The sequence below is a fragment of the Hydra viridissima genome, unplaced genomic scaffold (assembly GCF_058129835.1).
Source record: "Hydra viridissima isolate aposymbiotic clone 2 unplaced genomic scaffold, HvirCarnegie_v1 scaffold_5, whole genome shotgun sequence".
In the NCBI taxonomy this organism is placed as follows: domain Eukaryota; kingdom Metazoa; phylum Cnidaria; class Hydrozoa; order Anthoathecata; family Hydridae; genus Hydra; species Hydra viridissima.
Window position 1 is genome coordinate 15,986,985 of NW_028324304.1, and position 20,629 is coordinate 16,007,613.

The 20,629-nt window shown below is 28.7% G+C and overlaps 5 protein-coding genes and 1 long non-coding RNA gene across 7 annotated transcripts; all 6 read right to left on the bottom strand.

Annotated features, from left to right (window-relative positions):
- Positions 1-180: 180 nt before the first annotated feature.
- On the bottom strand, positions 181-1,181 carry LOC149888940 (uncharacterized). Its single transcript, XR_016452641.1, has 3 exons — positions 1,033-1,181; positions 462-555; positions 181-286 (listed from the first exon to the last, which is right to left on the bottom strand). It is a non-coding gene; the product is annotated as an uncharacterized LOC149888940 (long non-coding RNA).
- An 8,739-nt stretch (positions 1,182-9,920) lies between these two features.
- LOC145181796 (uncharacterized) lies at positions 9,921-10,591 on the bottom strand. The gene is made up of 2 exons (XM_090089141.1): positions 10,423-10,591; positions 9,921-10,117 (listed from the first exon to the last, which is right to left on the bottom strand). The coding sequence occupies exons 1-2, from the start codon at positions 10,589-10,591 to the stop codon at positions 9,924-9,926; spliced, it is 363 nt and encodes a 120-aa protein (XP_089945267.1). The 3' UTR covers positions 9,921-9,923.
- An 85-nt stretch (positions 10,592-10,676) lies between these two features.
- Positions 10,677-14,762, bottom strand: LOC149888941 (zinc finger BED domain-containing protein 4-like). Of its 2 annotated transcripts, XM_090087973.1 has the most exons (4): positions 13,391-14,762; positions 12,762-13,050; positions 11,115-12,023; positions 10,677-10,811 (listed from the first exon to the last, which is right to left on the bottom strand). In XM_090087973.1, exon 1 carries the CDS (start codon positions 14,642-14,644, stop codon positions 13,538-13,540), a length of 1,107 nt encoding a protein of 368 aa, XP_089944099.1. In that variant the 5' UTR covers positions 14,645-14,762; the 3' UTR covers positions 10,677-10,811; positions 11,115-12,023; positions 12,762-13,050; positions 13,391-13,537. The 2 variants fall into 2 exon arrangements, 1 of the variants encoding a protein (XP_089944099.1); XR_016452633.1 differs by lacking the exons at positions 12,762-13,050; positions 13,391-14,762 and adding an exon at positions 12,339-12,365.
- A 716-nt stretch (positions 14,763-15,478) lies between these two features.
- LOC149888942 (uncharacterized) lies at positions 15,479-17,800 on the bottom strand. The gene is made up of 2 exons (XM_090087987.1): positions 17,353-17,800; positions 15,479-16,641 (listed from the first exon to the last, which is right to left on the bottom strand). The coding sequence occupies exons 1-2, from the start codon at positions 17,394-17,396 to the stop codon at positions 16,185-16,187; spliced, it is 501 nt and encodes a 166-aa protein (XP_089944113.1). The 5' UTR covers positions 17,397-17,800; the 3' UTR covers positions 15,479-16,184.
- Positions 16,640-17,342, bottom strand: LOC145194360 (uncharacterized). Its single transcript, XM_090087991.1, has one exon. It carries the CDS (start codon positions 17,167-17,169, stop codon positions 16,711-16,713), a length of 459 nt encoding a protein of 152 aa, XP_089944117.1. The 5' UTR covers positions 17,170-17,342; the 3' UTR covers positions 16,640-16,710.
- A 696-nt stretch (positions 17,801-18,496) lies between the features above and the next one.
- On the bottom strand, positions 18,497-19,774 carry LOC149888943 (uncharacterized). Its single transcript, XM_090089142.1, has 2 exons — positions 18,916-19,774; positions 18,497-18,825 (listed from the first exon to the last, which is right to left on the bottom strand). Exons 1-2 carry the CDS (start codon positions 19,772-19,774, stop codon positions 18,497-18,499), a joined length of 1,188 nt encoding a protein of 395 aa, XP_089945268.1.
- Between the last annotated feature and the right edge of the window lie 855 nt (positions 19,775-20,629).

Genomic DNA, 20,629 nt, shown 5'->3' on the forward strand with positions numbered 1-20,629 from the left:
GGATGTATTATGCCAAAAATTATTTGCATAAAAATATTTGCAGCAGTTAAAACATCATCTACATTTATTATAACTCTAGATTAGATAAAGTTATTGATTTATTGTAAGAAAAATAACTTATTCAAATAACTTTGTATGCCAACCTTTAAAGTTTTGTTCCATGCTTCCAGTGCGGATACAACATAAAGCACTGTGTGCAACAACTCATGCTCTTTAATTTTAGCACAAACATCTAAATATGTTGGTAAATTATGTCTTTTAACAGCTAGAGTCAAATTGGGTGTCCCTACAAAAATTTTGTAATAAAATATTTTGTTAAAAAGTTATAAAAAAAAATTCTTTACAGTGTTTACAGCATCACACTGTTTCCAACTTTTCCTGGTCACCCTTCAAGTGAATAAAATATATTGTAGCAACATTATTGAATACCAACTTAATTTTACTGAATATGTTAAACATACCTCAAATAAAATTGCAAAGAAAACTGGATATCTTGGTAAGCAAATATTTAATTCAATGGACCAAGAAGATAACCTTTCAAACTATTGCTCCCCACTATAAATATTGTACTTTTATTTTTCTTGATGTTAAACATAAACATTTTAGAAAAACTGCAAAACGAAGCAATGAGAATTATCTTAAAATTTGACTGGTCAACTCACAAAATAGAAATACTGGAATTAATCACTGTACAAATAAAATTGTAGTTAAATCGCTGTTTCATTCATAATGCTACATCAACTGAAAACGAAATATTTAAGTCTCTCTATTTAAGAAATTGGGAGTTACATCCATACAACACTAGACAAGCTAGTTGTTTTCATAGAAGTAGCCAATTTATTAGACCAGGTCAGAAGCCATTAATAATTACTTTATGCTACTTTAGTAACTTAATGCTACTTTAGTAACTTTACAAAATAAATAAAATAAAGTTACTAAAGTAGCATTAAGTTGCTAAATAAATAAAAAGATTTTATTCTAAAGATTAGTAATGTCGATAATAGAAAATATAATTAGAAAAATAAATCTTACCCAATGAGTGTTGTAAATCATGGGACAATTGTCATCATCCATTTCACAATGTAAGTAAACTAATTTATAATTTTTGGATCTTCAATGCACCGCATCAAAGTGAGAATAATAAATTTTTATTGACATTTCAAATTAGCAAGCGATCTTTGTGAAGGCAAAAAACGCATGCGTAAAATATTTCTTGGTCTTGATTTTTCTTAAAAACGGTAACCTTATTTCAAATGTCAGTAAAAATCCCTAACCGTCTTTGGTCGCTAGCGTTTTTCGATTGGTTGACAGAGTTAAGCGCTAGCATACTCCCAAAATAAAGCATAAGTATTTAATGGCATTGAATTGAACCTTCGTAAAAAGCAGTAAAAGCTGCCCTGATAGTGCTGCATTATAATTTGAACAGATTTTAACATCACTTCTTTAGATTTTTTTTTTAATTTTAATTTTATGGTAAAAACTTTTAGTTAGAAGTAAGTCACAAATATAAAAAGTTACGATTAACGCTATAATTTTTATAAAGGTATAATATATCTTGAAATAAAGAATGATGTTAAAAACAAAGATTTAGGCATATTATTTATACAAATATTCTGCTCTTCTCTGTTTCATAAGAGAAAACATTTCGATTACTTTTTGCTTAAACTGATCCATATCCTGTAAATAATCTTTATGTATTGATAGTACAGCTAATGCATTCAACCGATCTTGACCTGTGGAATTTCTTAAATGTGTCTTAATTCTTTTTAAAGTACTAAAACACCGTTCAGCATCAACTGTAGACACAGGTGTGACCAAAACAATCTGTATCAACTTTGATACTTCAGAAAATGTTTCAATCAGGTTATTTTTATGCATAAATTGGGATAGGGCATTAATAGTGCCAATATCACAAAAAAAAAGCATTTTCATACAAAACGGTTAATTCGGACATCAACTTAACTTCACTCAGCATCGGATAGTTAGTTAGAATATTTTTTATATGATTCCGAGAAAAATGTTGTCTGTTAAAATTGAAATTTTTCGGATCCAAAATTGAAAATAATTTAAATATTTCAATGCTTCTAAACCTGTCGCTAATTTCGAAAATAACTTTATCCCAAGCATCTTTAGCATCTTCTATAAGTAGTTCAATTGATGTGTTTCGTTTCATTTGGTTTTCAGGTATTTCTTTGCAATCGTTAAGAATCGATCTAGGAACATTATCAGTGATGCTATTTCGCACAAAGTTTATGGATAACTCAAATTTTTCAAAAGCTTTCTTGATTGTAATAGTGTTGCTGTTACTTGATTGCAATATATTGTAAAGTATATCAACATGTTTTAAAATTGAATAAAAAAAAGATAAAAAAAAGTTGAACTCTAAATCTTCCATACGTTTTTTGAACCCAACAGATTGCCACACGCTTGTATCATCCCATCCTTCATTGTTTATGATTTTATTAAAACATTCCACAATCTTTGTTTTGTTTTCTTTTATGCAAGTAACTATTTTTGAACGAAAATTCCATCGTGTTTCGCAAACTCTTGGTATCTGCTTAAAAGAAATTTCGCGAAGTAAATCATTTCGTTTTGGCGAGGATGTAAAGAACACGTCAAATCCACTTAGAATCCAGTAGAAAAAAATGTTCTTACTCGCTTATTCGACGAACAAACTTTTTTCAAAACTAAATTCAATTGGTGTGCATAGCAGTGAACATAATGGGCATTTGGGTAAGCTTCTTTCATGAGATTTTGGACTCCATTCCTTAATCCACTCATAACTGCTGCACCATCATAAGCCTGTGCAATTAATTTTTCTTTCAAACCAAAACAATTCAATTCTTCTTTTAATACATTTGTAAGACCCATAGCAGTTCTATCATTAACATCAATAAATGCTATAAATCTTTCAAGTGGTTGATAACCTTTTAAATAACGCAAAATAATGACGAACTGAGAACGACAAGATACATCAGTTGTTTCATCTGCTTGCAAGGAAACAAATCTTGCTTTATCAATCTCACGTTTAATTTCTTCTATGTATACTTTATACATACATTCTAAAATGTCATTTTGGTTTGTTTTTGAAGTATTTTTTGTTATTTTTGAATTTTTAAGATGATCGCTTAACACACTATCTAATGTAGCTGTGTATGAAACCATATCTAAAAATACCCCTCGATTATTTGAGTCAATAGTTTCGTCATGTCCTCTTAAGGGCAATTTGTGTACACCACAAAATTTTATACAATCTATAATCCTCGATAATGTTTGTCTTTTTTTGTCAACTAATTCATTATGTTTTTTTATGCTAAGACTGTATCCTGCATCAATTGTCGATAAAATATATGTCTTTCCGAGCGTTTGAAACTGCAACGAATTATTTATATGTGTTTTAATGGATTCGTGTTTTTGTGTTCGCTCAGAGAGATGTTTCATATCTTTACAGCCATTTTCTGTCCACAACTCTCGCCACAAAACAAAACACAATAAAAACAAAACAACGAATTTTTTTCATCACTCACACTTAACCATGATTTTTTTTCAAACCATGCACAAAATGTTCGTGTTTTATTACCATCAACTTGAATTATACGAACACCTTTTGGTTGGCATACCCCAAGATTTTTGATTTCTAGTTTTTCTTGAAGGCCCAATGACGAGAATTGTTTAGCCAACAAACTATCAGTTTTGTTCATGTTAAATTATTTTTTTGATGAACCTAAATTATTGTAATAAGATAACTTTAAACTATATTGTAACTAGAATATGACTTTCGCATGGTTTAAAAATTTTTATCAACAGTAGTTCAGTCAAGAAGGTCACTTAATCTTAATTAACACTCGATAACATAATAAAGAATGTAACATTACATATACATTTAACTATCTCTGATTAATATTACATATTAATCAGAGATAGTTCACATAAAGTTTTCTGAGAATGACGAAAGGGTCAACAAAAACAAAAAGGAGACATTAAAAAATTTTTAAACATGTTTTTTAAAGAATTTTTTCATAATACAACATATATTTTACTTAATTAAATCCATAATTCTTAAATACAACATTTACAATGTTAGTCATAAATAATAGTAAACTTCTCAAGATTATTTAAATTGTCAAAGATGCTTTAACGATTTTATGTAATAAAAGTAAAAACTTAATATCTGTTTGTAAGCATACACAGCAATACATGAATATTTATACAGTTTAAGTTCTTTGGCTTTAGCTTTAACCCCCCAAAAAAAAACATTTCAATAAAATATTCTGATTCTTTTATTTCGATGGTAACAGTCAATGTCCAACATTTTAAAATAATCTAAACTTTGTATATATTTTCAATTAGTGCCTTTTTGGAAGCAGCAATTGTTGAAGTTGTATTATGAAATGTAACAGTTCCACCAGTGGTAGAGTTCTTGTAATTGAAAAAAAATGTTATTTATATCTTCTGTTGTTTTAGCTGTTTGTACCTTTGTTGTATCAAAGTAATAATAATATTGACTAAATTTAATCTTTACTTGAAAATATAGTCTTTAAAACTTGTGCTTAATGATTATCATCATGGTTGATATTGGCTCTGGTTCAGTGCCAACCTAATTGGCAACTTAAAAGATAGAATGACTAAACTGCCACCAAACAATGTAAAAAATTTTCAATGACTGATTCATTATGCAACAAAATATAATACATAAGCTATTTGAAAAAAATAAACTTTAGCAATCCCTCATTGAGAAAAGAACAAGAATTTCAAAAGTGCAAACAGTTTGTAGCTCTTATTATATTTGTAGAAATGGCTAAGCTTTCTCGTGTCACAATATATAAACTTGCTAAACAATACACAAACCAAGGTCATCAATAATATGGCTGAGTCACAATTTTTTTCCCTGTAAAAAAAAAAAGAAAACAAGCTTTAAAATTTTTAAAAATCGATAAAACAATATATGCCTAAAAATTCTAGTTCACTAAACAAATTATAAAATGTACAAGATAGTTGATTATAAAAGAAATGCAAAACTTTTCCATGATATTTTAAAATCAATTTTCCAAACTAATCAATGAACTTAGAATTTCCAAACTTATAATTTTTATTATTCCTGTTTATAATTACAGAGTAAAATGAGTTGTCCTAGAAAATCTAGTTTCAGAAAATTATTAAAAATTAATTTCTTTTTATGCCAGACCAATATTTATACCAGTAATTTCTGTTACATTATTTTAAATATCATGTGTTTGCCATGTTTTTATTCCTATTAATTTATACTCCTAATAACTACTTGGTAAATATTTTATCTACATATCCAGTTTAAGAAACTAATGTTAACACTGTTAATATTCACAGTAAAATTGCAATATTAACAGATGTATAATGTTTACAACATAATTTTTACAAATAAATGTTTACATGTAATATTAAAAAGTTTCCTAATATTACAGTACCTAATTGAGTCAACAAAACTTCTGACTTTTTGCAGCAGTAAATTCTTCCCTCTTAAAATTGAGAATTAAAAATGGTGGATAAAATTTTTGAACTTAGCGATGTTTTTAAGGTTCTTTTCTTCAAGGGCCAGTTCAATGAGGCCCTGCGGTGCGTTTTTTCGTCCCATCTGAAAGCACAACAAATTCTGCGCGCGCATCAAAAATAATATTACTTCAAACAAAATAAATAGGGCCAGTAAAAATCGGCCCAGCCGTTATTGGCAATAAATTGAAACAACGCTACAATACTTTGAATAAATTGCAAATAAACATATTACTTATAAATGAATATAGTTTAAAATTAGAACTAACTTAGAACTATTTATCTTTATAAAACCTGTCTACAAATAGTTTAGGCTAATAGTTGCATATTTAGATATATATATATATATATACATAATTACATTACCAAATACTTTATCTTAAATAAATATAAGTGGGGCCGGGCCCCTATGGCCCCTATTGACGAGCCGCCATTGTATATATATATATATATATATATAATATATATATATATATATATATATATATATATATATATATATATATATATATATTTATATATATATATGTATATATATATAATTATTTGTTTAGCTTCATAACCTATTTATGCGATAATGAAGCGCAAGTAATATAAATCTTGGCTGGATAAAGTTAATTATAAACAACTTACAAGGAACGTCATCCTCCTAATCTAAATATTTAAATTTTGTTTTCATTCCAACAAGCTTAAGCTTTGGACTTGCCACCTTGTACTGACATAGGTATATATATACATATATACATCATTGGCTATAAATTAGAGCTCACTTTTTTTTTTTTTAAAAAATCCTGTTCGATTGAAATTATTTTAAAAACTATTATACTTTTTCAATATTTTATTAGAATTAAATAATATGTATCATGTTTACTGTTTAATTGACATGTGGTTTGCTTAAAATTTATTTTGTACTCCTAATTATAAATAATTTGATAAAAACTACTATAAAATTTTTATTTTTTATGTTGGTCAAAAGTTAAGGCTCACTTCTTTATTTTTAAAATTTAAGTAATATATTCATGATTTTTTTCAATAATTTTTACTTTTTTATCATCTGCATTTATTATTTCTGATTTTTTTTTGTTTTAAATAGTCTTAATAAAAACAAGAATAAATTAAATAATAAAAAAGTTACAAAATGAGCAAAGAAACATAGCATGAAACTCTAATATCACGGTCGAGAATCTCTAAAAAAACACGCTTCGAATCAATTTTTCTTCGAAACCAAAGACTATCTCAACTTCAAATAGTAAATAAGTTAAATATTGTATATTCAATTGTTGCTTGTATTTTAAAACGTTTTAATGAAACAGGTGACATTAAGGATCGGCGACGATCTGGTCGGCCAGCAGTAACAGCACAAAGAGATGAACGTTTATTAATTCGTTTAATGAAACATGACAGAAAATTATTGTCAAGGATTCAATGCCATAAATTAAAATATACATCTGGAATAAAAGTGAGTTCAAGAACTGTTAGAAAATTTCTTCATTGAAATAATTATGTGGCGATCTGCATGCAAGAAGCCAAGACTTTTAAAGAAATAGCAAAAAGCAAGTATTGCATGGTGCAGTCAACATAAAAATTGGCCTGATTGGAAGTGGCAAAAAGTTATATTCTCTGACGAAATGAATGTTGAGGTAGATACGCGAAAATGCCGTGTTATGCTAAGGCGATCACCTAAAGAGAGATTTGATTCGAACTGTACATTAAAACGAACTAAGCAAGGTAGTGGGAGTATAGGCATTTGGCCCTGCATGGATTATGCAGGACTTGGATGCTATCAATTATTTGAAGGTAGACTTAATGCTGATAGATATATTGAAATTTTAGATAATTGCCTTCTTCCCTCAATTGATATATTTAAAGAAGAAAACAGTAATATCATATATTAACAAGATGGTGCGCCATGCCATGCAGCAAAAATATGCAAACAATGGTTTGTTGACAACTAAATATCGATAATGCATTGCCCTGCTAACAGCCCTGACTGAAATTGTATTGAAAATTTATGGTCATGGTTAGATCATCATCTTGGAAAAATTAAAAATTGAAATAAGGAAACTGCTTGACAATGTGCCTAAAGAAATAACTTAAAATCTAGTAAATTCGATGCCACAGAGAGTAAATCAATGCTTACATGTGAAAGGAAGTTCTACAAAATGTTAGAATGTTTTTTTTTATGGTTTTACATTTCTAAACTGTTGTTCTTATATATTATTTGAAATAACATTAACTTTTGTCCAAACTTTTTTTCAAAATAATATAACATGTTTCATTCTTTTCCATTTTTTGGTATCAAGACTATTATGTTTAAATAAGTTTTGCTTTCAATTCATTTTATTTTGAATAAATGTTTTATAATTTATGGCCAATGATGTATATATATATACACAGGCCCGGCTCATGGTTTTTTTTTGTGTAAGTGATAAAAAATTTGGCGCCTTTGAATTTTTTTCAATAAGGTACTAAAAAGCCATATTATAAGCAAAACCCGGCCACTAGTTTCTATGGTTTTATATTATTGTTAAAAGTAAAGCGAAACCATTGTCAATTTTTTTTATGTTTTCTAATTTATAACTGTCAAATTATTTTAAAATAGGTTTATAGTTTATAAACTATAATATTTTGATTATAATTTTAAGGTAAATTAAATTCATTTATGATAAAAAAAATTAAACAACAAGAGTTGTGATTAAAACTTATTTCTTTATTAATCAAAAAAAAAATTAACAAAAATTAAGTAATCCAAGTAATAATAGTAGAAAAACGAAAGTAAAATTAATTAGGAAAACATGACAAAAAATATGTTTAAATAAAACATAAAAAATATTGCATTAAATATTAAACTTTACTACTAACCCAGTGAGCAAAACGACGTCCGTGGGACGTCCGAAAGAGGTCCATTTTGATCCTTGGGACGTCTCACGGGACGACTTAGGGACGTCCTCCAGACGTACCAAATCAAACGCTTTTCGTCCGTCCAACGGCGATCTAAAGAGACGTCCGTAGGACGACCTTGAAGGACGTCTATAGCACGTCCTACGGACGTTTTCTACAAGTCCTGGATCCCTATTCAGGCAGTTAAAAATACGTCTTCGGCACGTCCTAAAATCATTTTAAACATTAGTTGATTTCGAACATTTAATTTACTCTTAAGTGTAAGACTTGCAACTATAACCCTTATAACCCATGTAAGTGCTACTTTTATAAAAACATACATTATCCAGTACTAAATAGTTTAATTATATAAAACCTTACAAGACAAAATAATAGTATAATAATGCATTTATACAAAACATTTATTCTTATAAAGAAGAACTGTTTTGAATTCTGTTGGTTGTGTATACATGCGCTAGAATAAGAAAAATTAAAAAACGGTTTATTATTTAAAAAAATGTATTTACAAAATGAAAAAATAAAAGTAATCATAAATAATATTGCTTGTCTGATGTGAAACCACAAAGAAAGAACCAGTTTTATACGAGAAGATCCATTTATTAATTATGTAACTACAGGATTTCTCATTGCTTTATTTTGAATCGGTCGTTTTAAAATATCACCAATGTGATAATCTAATCGATCTTTATGATAGTCTTCCTTGCTGCTGTTAAGTAGTGCACATACAACACAAAACATTAAAAATAAAAATTCACAAGAAAGCCACTAAATCACAAATTTTAACACTAACATTTATTTGTGTTTTACATAAATAAAAATATAATTAATCTTCAAAATGTGCAAAAAAATGATTTTAAATAGATTTTAAATTGATTAAACACGCCTCTTTTTGATATATCGCTGATATTGCGCTATGATGACTATAACATTTTTTAAAATAGAAGCATATAGGAAAAATTGGCCTTAAATCAAAATGCTTGTAACAGAAGTTATACTCAAAAATAATTTAAACAACTTTCACACAATAAATTTATTACATTCATATACCTGTCAAACACAAATAGTGAAGTGTCTTTGAAAAAGACTGCTTGTTCTTTAAACCATACAGAAAAAAGCCATTCTGTATTTTCCGTGACATAATTCCATCAAGAGCAAGCCTTACTGCAGTTCTTGCGTCTTTTCCTCCAATTTCTTTTATATGTTTTTTCTAAAGAAATTAGCCAAGACAGAAATTTAAAAAACTTGACTAAAAACATTAAGTGTAAAAATAACCAACAAAGAAATTAAATCAAAAATTTTAATAAATTTTTTTGTTTTTAAGCTATTCGTGCAAAATAAAAAATGTATTTTTTGAAAATAATTCATTTAATTTTAATACTTTGAAACGAAATTCTTAATTTATTATAATCTTAAACTATTACTTGAAGAAGTATAAAAATTTATAAATCTGCAAGTGTTTAAAATAATTGTAACTTTTGGTAAGAATTGAAAACAACCTTCTATTGAAAATATGCATTGTCTTTGAGTTTACTCTCTTCTGCCTCAAATTCTGCAATGCTTTGGAGCACTTCTAGACTGCCTGAATCATTATTTACTGCCATATCATTATCTCGAAGCAATCCAAGTGTTTCAGAAATGTTTTTTTGATTTTCTTCTAATTTTGCTAGCCGCATAAGCACAGTGTATTGAAATTCTATAAGGAAATAGCCTTGCATTACCAAAATAATTTAATACTTAAGTTATAACCCATGAGGCATCATGATAGGGTAGAAAAAATCCAGAGAGCTATTGAATCTATAATGGGTTTGGGGACCGACTGAATGTGGCTGCAAGACATATAAAACAATTGAATTTACTTTCTCAGTATTTATTATATTTTTCAATGTCATCTAAACCCCAACCCCAGACAATATCTTATTCTACATCATGTCTAATATCCACCTTAAGGTATATAAAAATTACATAGAACAATAGAAAAAAATACTTTTAAGTGCTTACGTTTGGTAGATATCTCCTTAAAAGAGGTTCCACCATCAGTATATGTTTTAAATTTCCCACATGTATTTTTTGTTGATATTATTGGATTTACCGAAAAAGATACTCTTGTCGGTGATGGACATATTGCAAAAAACCTTTTAGAATCAGTTCCTAAAAAAACTGTCATCATGTCTAATATCCACCTTAAGGTATATAAAAATTACATAGAACAATAGAAAAAAATACTTTTAAGTGCTTACGTTTGGTAGATATCTCCTTAAAAGAGGTTCCACCATCAGTATATGTTTTAAATTTCCCACATGTATTTTTTGTTGATATTATTGGATTTACCGAAAAAGATACTCTTGTCGGTGATGGACATATTGCAAAAAACCTTTTAGAATCAGTTCCTAAAAAAAAATTGTTAAAATATGTTTATATATTGGAACAAGTTAAGGAAATAAAACTTTATATCAAAAACAAAGTTTTAAAAAGTTTATCAAAAATTAAGTTAATACAAAGTGACTTTAACCCGAACAAAGAAATCTGGTTGGGTTAGAGAGAAAAAAAAATCGAACATAACACGTGCCTCTGTTGGTTACTATTATCAAAAAATTAATTTCTCAAATAGTGGGAGATATCTTTACAAGCAGCTAAAGATAGCAAATAATTTGCTTAAAGTAATTAAGACATTCACTAAAATAATTTTTCACCTTTTGAGCTACTTGTTGGTGTATGGAAGTTGGAAGTTTCCAGTTGTGGAAATTGAGATAAGGTATCTTCTTCTGATATTAGGGCCATTGATCGCTTGCGTTTTATAACTGGACTTGCAACACATTTATCTATTTAAAAAAATTGATTGTGTTTTTTTTATAAAAAAAAAAACAAAAAACTCAAAAAAAGCATTATAAAAGTGAACTAAATAAATTCAATAATTTTTTGCATTATATTTTATTATTATAACAAAATTAAAAACAAAACGCTCTGGAAACAAAATTATAAACACTTGGTCTTATGCAGCGGCCCAGTTCATGGTGGTTCGGGTTAAAAGGTTTAGAAAGGATTGTAACCACAATTATAAAAAGTATAACAAAATGCCTATTTGACTGTAGTGGTCTCCTCAGTCTTAAGGTTTCAAATTTCATAAAAACAAACAAATAATAATAGTTTCTACATGTCCGATAGAGTAGGGCAGTAATTATGTTTTTGCCAACATTTCAGAAAAATTATAATGAAATATGGATCATAATTTATCAGCATATTTGGATAACACGAAAATTATTATGAACTTTTAATTAATAAAATAAATTAACAAAACAATTTTTCCTTCCATTTCTGAATCACTTTTTTCAGAGTCAACTTCTGTATCATTCTCTGTAGTTGACAAAAAACTTATCATATCTTGCGCTACTGATTTGAACCCAGATTCCAATAAAACTTTCACTATCACCAAATTTGTCCAGTTGCTCTCAGGAGTAGACCATCGAGAAATATAGAAACTTAACAATTTGTGTTTTGGTGGCCAGTACAGAATCATATTTTCTAAATCCACCCAAGGACATGGCGCAACAGTTTTCACTTCTTGGTTGTTTTCAATAATAACCAGAGCTGACCATAGTTGACTAAAAGATATTTTGGTAAAAGAATAAAACAAAAATATTCATATATTGCTAAGAACATGTTTATCATTGTTTCATATAATACACAGAGAAAAATATTCCTTTATTAAACTAAACATACTAATGATAAAAAAAAATAGTCTAATAGGTAATATATTCACATTAAATTTGTTATTATCAAAAACAGAATAACTTCATAGTAACTTTCTTAAAACTATCAAAAAGTATTTGATATAAGTTATAAATAATTTAGTGGTATATTTATTTGTCCTAAATTATGATAAATATTAAAAATATTTCCTTAAAACTCTAACTTGCAAGGCAGTTCCTGCATGCAATTCATAACTATTATGAGTAGGGGTGTCCCGGATAGGTTATCCGGCCGGATATACGGGTCGGATTTGTATATTATCCGGTATCCGGTATCCGGCCGGATAATAAAATTATCCGGTTGGCTATACCGGATACTTCGTGTTTATCAATAATAAGAAAAAAAATTATATAACCTATTGCTGCAGTCTTAAAGATACACATTTTAACCATGATCAAATCCTTTGGTAATTGACAGAATGACAGAACCTAGAACACAAACTTTAATGTGTTCATCTTTTTGAATAATCAAATAATTAATCTAAATTAAATTTTTTAAAAATGATTCAATAAAATATCATTCAAATTGAATTAAGAACTAACTGTACACAAGAACTACAGATTTTATCACTCATTTGTAAATTTATTTGCATTATGATGTATAAACAACAACATTTCTCCGCGTTGAGGTAACAGCCTTGATTGCTTTTTCTCATAAATATTTCCATATTCAGAAAACAATCTCTCTGAAAATACAGAAGATGCTGGTGGTGCTAATAATTTAAGGGCTAAATCTTTTAGCAGCGGAAACTTTTCTTCATATTTCCAATAATTTAAAGCATCATTGTTTTTATCTATAATAGATTGATTAAAGAAAACATCACTTCTTGAGCAGCTTGTACAAGAGAGACTTGATCTGAGTTTATATGACCATCATTTTCTGAAAAATAATTACAAATGAAATTACAAAATAGGAATTTTGTAATTATATTTTATGAAATAAGATAAAATTGGCAAAGCAATTTTCATAAACAACTTACAAAACTTTTAGAAGTATTAAATAAATATAACACTAACATCTGTTGTCGATAATATACAGTAATATGTTATAATAAAATAATAATTAAATGAATTTTGATAATAATAATAATAATAAAAATTGATATTCTTATTTAGTTTTTGATAATAATAATAACAATTGATATTCTTATTTAGTTTTTAAGTACTATTAAACGACAAGTTTGTTGTAAAATTTCTTACAAACAGAAAAAAGTTCTTACCTCCATTTCCTTCATATTCCGCAAGTTCTAAAAAGCAAGAATCAAAGTCATTCTCTGTCAAATCAACTTTCTTTTTTTGGCTCTTGGTGTAAAATTATTGGAACAAGTAGCAATATTAATAACTTCTGGTGAAAGTTCATTTTTATTTCATTGATTTTTCACTACAGCCTCTAATAGCATTGATCTTGCTTGCTCTCTTTTATCAATAGGAAGAAATTTGAGCTTGTAACGAGGATCAATAATGGTGGATAAAACATATCTCTCATCATTTGTAATATCTAGATTATCTTGAGAAAAGAATCTCTTATTTAAAGATGCTAAAAGATGTTTCGTTATTTGAACTGTATCATCTTTTTGATCAACTTTTAATAAAAATCTTTGTAAAGTACATATATTTGGAACAACTGTTGACAAACTACAAATATCAGAACTCATAAACTTAGTAAGTTCATAAAAAGGTTTCAAAATATGCAATAGACCTTCAATGAATTTCCAATCATTTGATGTGAATGTTGGCAGCTCATTATGATCAGCTAAATATATTTGAACTGCTCTTTTAAGTTTCTGAAGTCGTTCTAACATTAAGTATGCACTATTCCAACGAGTGGGGACATCATGCACTAAAAGTAGAGGTGTTTCATTTTGTTGTTGTTGTAATAACTTAAATTCTGTACATGCCTTTGATGAATGATTAAAATAGCCTGCTATCCTACGTGCTTTAGCTAACAAATCTATTACTAATCTTTGGGATAAAACTGCATCCTTAATCACAAGCTGTAATAAATGAATTGTGCAATGAACTGATGTTATTTGAGCAAGTTTACTTCCTAGAGACATGTTTGCAGCACCATCTTTAACTAAAAGATGTCTTCTTTTTGAATTAATTTCCCAGCTTTCTAACATATTGATGAATTTCCCAGCTATATTTATTCCTGTGTGAGATTCTGGAAAATGTGAAGCATAGAGTACAGCATGTTTGCGTTCAAAAGTATTTTTTATCCAGTGTCCTGATAAAGAAATAAATGTTTCATTAGATGAGGAACAAGTCCAAATATCAGAAGTGAAACTTATGGGCTGTGCTTTTGTAATTTCATTAAAAACTTTCTTCTTTATATCATCATACAATTGAGGAAGAGCATTCTCTGAAAAAAAATGTCTGCTTGGGATTAAATACCTAGGCTGTAAATGAGCCATTAAACCAATAAATCCATCATCTTCAGTAACACTGAATGGTTGGTTATCTAAAGCGATCATCTAGGCTATTTTTTTATGTATTTGCTTTGACTTTTCATTATTAATATCCCATATCCTTTTTGATAAAATACTATCTTCAATAGACATTTGTTTTTTCATTTCACACATTTTCTTTAAAATTAGCATGCTACCTTTTGAACGTTCTTGTGCAATTGAAGATGCTGAAGGTTCAATATTATTTTCTCTTTCCTCTTCATATAGTTTTAAATGAAACTTTTTGGCGTGATTGTGCAGTGGAGTTGTAGAAAACGATTTTTGACCAGAATTATTAGATCCCCTGCTTATCTGCTTTCCACATGGAATGCAAATTGCTATTGATTCAGAAGGATCATTTACTTTAAAAAGCTTCCAAACAAAACTTGTCATTGTAGAATCTTTACCGTTGTGATATTTTGGAATAATTGGCTTAAAAAAGTACCTGTTATAGGTTTTGTAAATAAAAATTATCCGGCCGGATAATTTTAAGATATCCGGTTATCCGGTATCCGGCCGGATATTTAAAACAAGCTATCCGGGACACCCCTAATTATGAGCAAAATATTTAAATTATTGTTTTAAGTTTGAATAAAACCAATAGATAAATAGTCTTATAAATACTGATGTTAGATGCGTAACCATTAAAAAAACAATGATATCAATATTTTTTAAAAAACTTTGTTTATAACATTATTTAATAATCAAATTGTAGACTCTTATATTCTTATACTTATTTCAATTTTTCAGAAAATAACCATAAACTGATCTTGACTAAAATTACAATATATATATATATTGTAATTTTAGTCAATTTATATACAACAGTATCTGCAAAAAAATGTTTCATTGAGCTTTTTAAACTAATTTAAAGATCTTCTAGAAGAGGAATTACAATGTAATCACTCTTGTATGGTAAACTCACACATTTTCTAATCAAATCTGATTTCTATTTTCTGCAATAAATAAAGTGAACATTTTTTTTCACATTATAAATGTTTAATTCTTTTGAATCAATAAAACAATGGAAAAAGGATTCAAGATGTAAATCATTATAAAACCGGCATTTGTAGCTTCCATCATTTCTTTTTTCAGTAATATATACAACACCATTGTTAACCAAAAAGCAGGAATCCTTAATTCCTACATTGATCTTTGATGAAAAAACCTCTTTTAAACAAGATACATCTTTAAGCTCACTAAGCCTATTTGCAATCTGGGAAACTGGGTTATGCTTACCACATACAAGACGCTTCAACTTTTGTAAATAATTTTCAAATTGGAATGCAGAAACATCATGTAGATTAGAGCTAAAATGCTCTACATCATCAGTGATGTGTAATAATGAATGTACATTATACACAACAAAAGTATTACCATAATAATGCTTTGCATTATTTACAAAATAACAAATTAATTCTTTAGCTGAAGACAAATCTTCAAGACACTTGACACTCTTTTCACATAGCATTCTAATGGCCAGAGAAAAACTTAAAAAATGCTTATAACATTCTTTGCTGAGAATATCTTTAAAAACAACTATGCCAGTGTAAAGAAGAAAACTTCTTTACTCAGTCGCTTTCCATCTGTCCAATTCTGAAAGAGACCTTGGTTGACGAACAAAGTCAGTAGGCAATATGCCGTTCAAAGCAACTAAACGATCAGACAAAACATTTTGCTGTACAGAGGATAGACGCCCTTCAAAAACACCTTTAAATGTTCCTTTATAAAAATATAAAATTCGTCGCATGATTCCAAGACAATCAAGGTTCATGTAATCAAGTGAAAAGTCTTTTATAATATTAAATGGCAGTTCAACCAAAGGTGACTGATTTAACTGATGACACTTACCATTGTTGTCAGACTCACAAAATTTGTTATCCCGAAACAACTCATTTGTACGCAAAACAACATTATCTTCTTGGTCATTAAACACAATTCGGTGATCTTTACTTGAACCTTTTATGGTACATCTCTCACATGAAAAATACCCTGTGTGTTGTACAATACTTTTTAACATAGATCTAGCAGGTGCATCACATGTAAAACAAAATATAGATATCTCATAGTGATTGCCATTTATTTGAACTGGTTTAGCAACTAGTTCTTTTAACTCTTATGAAATCAAATAGAAGAATTTTAACATTTGGTTTTTTGTTACCACCAAAAATCCCAACAACAAAAGGATTAAAAAACCCAAATTGGACCAAAATCGGCCAAAGTTGATAGGAGCTTGATTTCCATAATGGGATTCCATCAATATTTATTTTCAGATTTATTTTTTTTGAATTATGATTATGAAGAGTTAAAACTCTCTCTAAATTGCTTTTTATGCCAAAATAAATATATTTTCCATCATTATTTTTCAATTGAATGATATTTGATTGTTTTGTGCCTAATAGGGTACGGGAATCTTTTGGCAAGGAACAACCTTTTTCAACAAAAATTTGGATCAAATCGTTTATACATTGTCTTTTTAAAGAGTGTTTTAAAGCTAAAGATTTTATATCTCCCCAAAGTTTTTTGTGAAATTGATATTCATCATCTAACATGGAACTATTTGAGCTATTTTCACAAACTAAATCTGAACACAAACCACTAACATTTTCAAAATCAACATCATTAACATTATTTGTTTGTGAAGAAACACCTTCAGATTCAGATAAATTATATTGAAGAGGAAATGAATTATATGAACACGAATCAATAACATTTTCTAATTCAGTATTACTAACTTTTTCCAAAGAAAAACTTTTCGATTCAGATATTTTACTTGCATCACACAAAATATTATTCTGGTTCACAAAAGATTCTATCACACTGATATCATTTTTTGATCCAACCTCATTTGACAACATAACTACAGAATTCCTTTGATTACGCCAAAGTCTGTACCTTTTCCTTAGAAAAAAGCAAAACACATAAGATATATATACATATGCAATTTTAAAATTTATTAGACAAATGCGTCTAGGTAATAAGTGAAAATGAGTTCAACATGAATTATTATAGCACTTGCCTAAGCAAACCAAAGAGAATTAGCCAAAACAAAACAAAAACAAGATGCAAGCTATCCAGGTAGAAAGAATATATTATTACGTTGACTACGTATAGTTAATTTTTAGATAAGAATAAGTATATGTAGTCTTTATATTCTTTCTACATGGACTGTAATCTGTAAGCTTAATGCAGTCTACTTAGAATTCTAAGTTTATTAATTATTATTAACTTATTAATAACTAATAAACTTAGATTTATATTAATAGTTAATATAAATAATTATTTTTTACGTAGACTAGATATAAGATGTTCTTATTAATAAAAGTATTCTTATTCATAAGAATAACTACATATCTCTTATTCGAATAAGAGAAATGTAGTCTATATTGGCAATATATTAGTAGCATTATTATTTCTATATATTGATATATCTAGCAGCTGCAAATAGCCTTACGTAGCAGTTAAAATATAAACTAACTTTATTTAAAAGAAAGAATTAATGAAAGTTACCTAGCTTTTTTCGCTAAATTAATTTTTTTTTGACTTTTTGTCGACATGATAAATTTACGATGTTACGAAGTTATAAGTTAAGTTAATGAAATTTCATAAAAGAAAAAGGACTGCACATTCAAGTAAAATCCGTTGTTTCGTAAATCCTGGGGACGAATACAATTATTTAAAAAGGGACGTCCTGGGGACGCTCGTTTTTATATTATTTAATTAAGAAATGAAAGGACGTCCTTAGGACGTTATATATGCGTACCGGGACGGACTGACTTAAATGTAACGTGCGTAGGACGTCCTGCGGACGACGCATGCCCACTGGGAAGGGACTCGCCTGGCTTTGATTTTAGCAAAACTTTACGCAACAGATCTAGGTTAATAGATTTGGCAATGTCCGATTTTATGGAGATTATTACCAAACCATTCAATTCTTTTTTCCCATAGTTGATTGCTGGTAAGTTTTTTTATCATTTTTAATTTAGAAAAAGTTCTTTCACCTTTAGCAACAGAAACGGGCAAAGTTAATAGCACTCTTAATGTAATCAGTGCATTTGGAAAGAGTTCTTCAACGTTGTTATTATAAATCCATTTCAAAATGTTTTCTGGGTTAGTATCATCTTCAATTTTTTGAGACAACAACTTCAGCTCAATTTGTAATTCGTTTGCGTCAAAATCTTTGCTTTCTTTATGAGTTAATGTTGTTTCTAATAATTTACATTTATCTATGAGTTCATTGTTCTCCATTTCATCTCATTTTTTAATATCATACAAAAGTTCAAAAGGTAGCATAAAACTTGAAAATGATTCAAAACGTTCTTTCATTGAAGAAATTGCTATTGTAAATAATACGTCGAAAAATTTCTTTTTGAATTTCATTTTAGGATTAATGGACTCGGGTGCTTCAGGCTCCTCTCCAAAAAAAAGTGTTCTTTTTCGGATCCGATTTTCTACCTCAGGCCTAAAATCGTTAGTTAAATCCGCATCTATAGCGCATACTTTAGCTTCTGAAATATATTTAGCGAAAGAAACTTCGGAATTACGAGAAATCAAAAGTTCAGTTGTTTTTTTTAACACACTACCTGCTGATCTCACATCCATGCTCTGTGATCGTAATAATTTGCTCGTACAATTTATTTCTGATAGAACATATTGCCAGATTATTAGACCACAAATAAAACTGTCTAATTTTAATGCGATTGATTCAGCTGTTATGGGTGTAAGTGCATCTTTTTCCGATTGAACGACTTCTTTTAACGCTGAATAAATGCCTTTCAATCCGCTTTTCAAAGCACTTACGGCATTAACATGGTTTTCCCATCGAGTATCACTTAATGATTTCACTGTCAATTTACAACACATGGATATGAAAATATGCCAACGCTTTGGCGATCTTGAGAAAAAGTTGTAAATTGTTTGGATGGTTGAAAAAAGATTAATAATTTCAATAGCTCCTTTTACTGCATCAACAACGACTAAATTTAAGGAGTGGCAGACACATGCAATGAAGAAAACCCTTGGATTTATGTTAGTAATATGAGCCTGAACACCTTTTATTTTTCCACGCATATTGGCTCTATTATCGTAGCCTTGACCACGAAGATTCATAATTGATAAGCCATTTTGTGTCAAAAAAATTAATATTTCTTCGGTCATCTTCGCTCCGGTTGAATCCAAAATGTTAATAAATTCCAAAAAACTTTCTTTAACTTCCACACAGCATTATTACTTTCGGTTGATTTTGTTATGTGGACGTAACGCAGAACAATTGAAATTTGTTCTTTATGGTTGGTATCAGGTGTACAGTCTACAATAACGGAAAAATACATTGCATTTTTTACCATTTCCAAAATATTATCATTTGTAGCTTTAGCGATCAATAAAATAATTTCTTGCTGGATATTTTTTCCCAAATAATGAGGCTTTTTTGGATTTTCTACTGCTCGTTTAACATGTTTCTCTAACACCGGATCAAACTTTGAAAACAACTCAACAATTTTAAAAAATTTACCATTATTTTCGGTGAATATTCTGTCTGAAGTTCCTCTAAATGCAATATTTTCTGAGGCCATGATTAAAATAATTGAGATTATTCGCTTGAGCACTTCATCCCAATGTTCTACTTCACTCAAGTATAATTTATTAGCTAGACAATCAACGGCTTGACCACAAGAAAGCCGTTTTTTAACCTCAATCCACTTTCCATAGCAGTGAAAACGCTCAGTACTTTGCTCATGTCTTTTTAAAATTATTCTTATGTGGCCCCAATCATTTGTTCCTCCTTTTGCTAAGGCAAATTCATCGCTACTAAATATTTTACAAGAAAAACAGAATACCCGATCTACTTTAGATGAATATACAAGCCAGTTTCTTTAAATAATTTACCATTTGCTGTTTTTCGATGAAAATGTATTTTGTTAAATGATCGACCCAAACTGTCTTTTGGGTACTGGTTAATATTAGCTTGTATTGGACCTTTGGAAACTATATTTTGAATTTGGAAATTCTGCC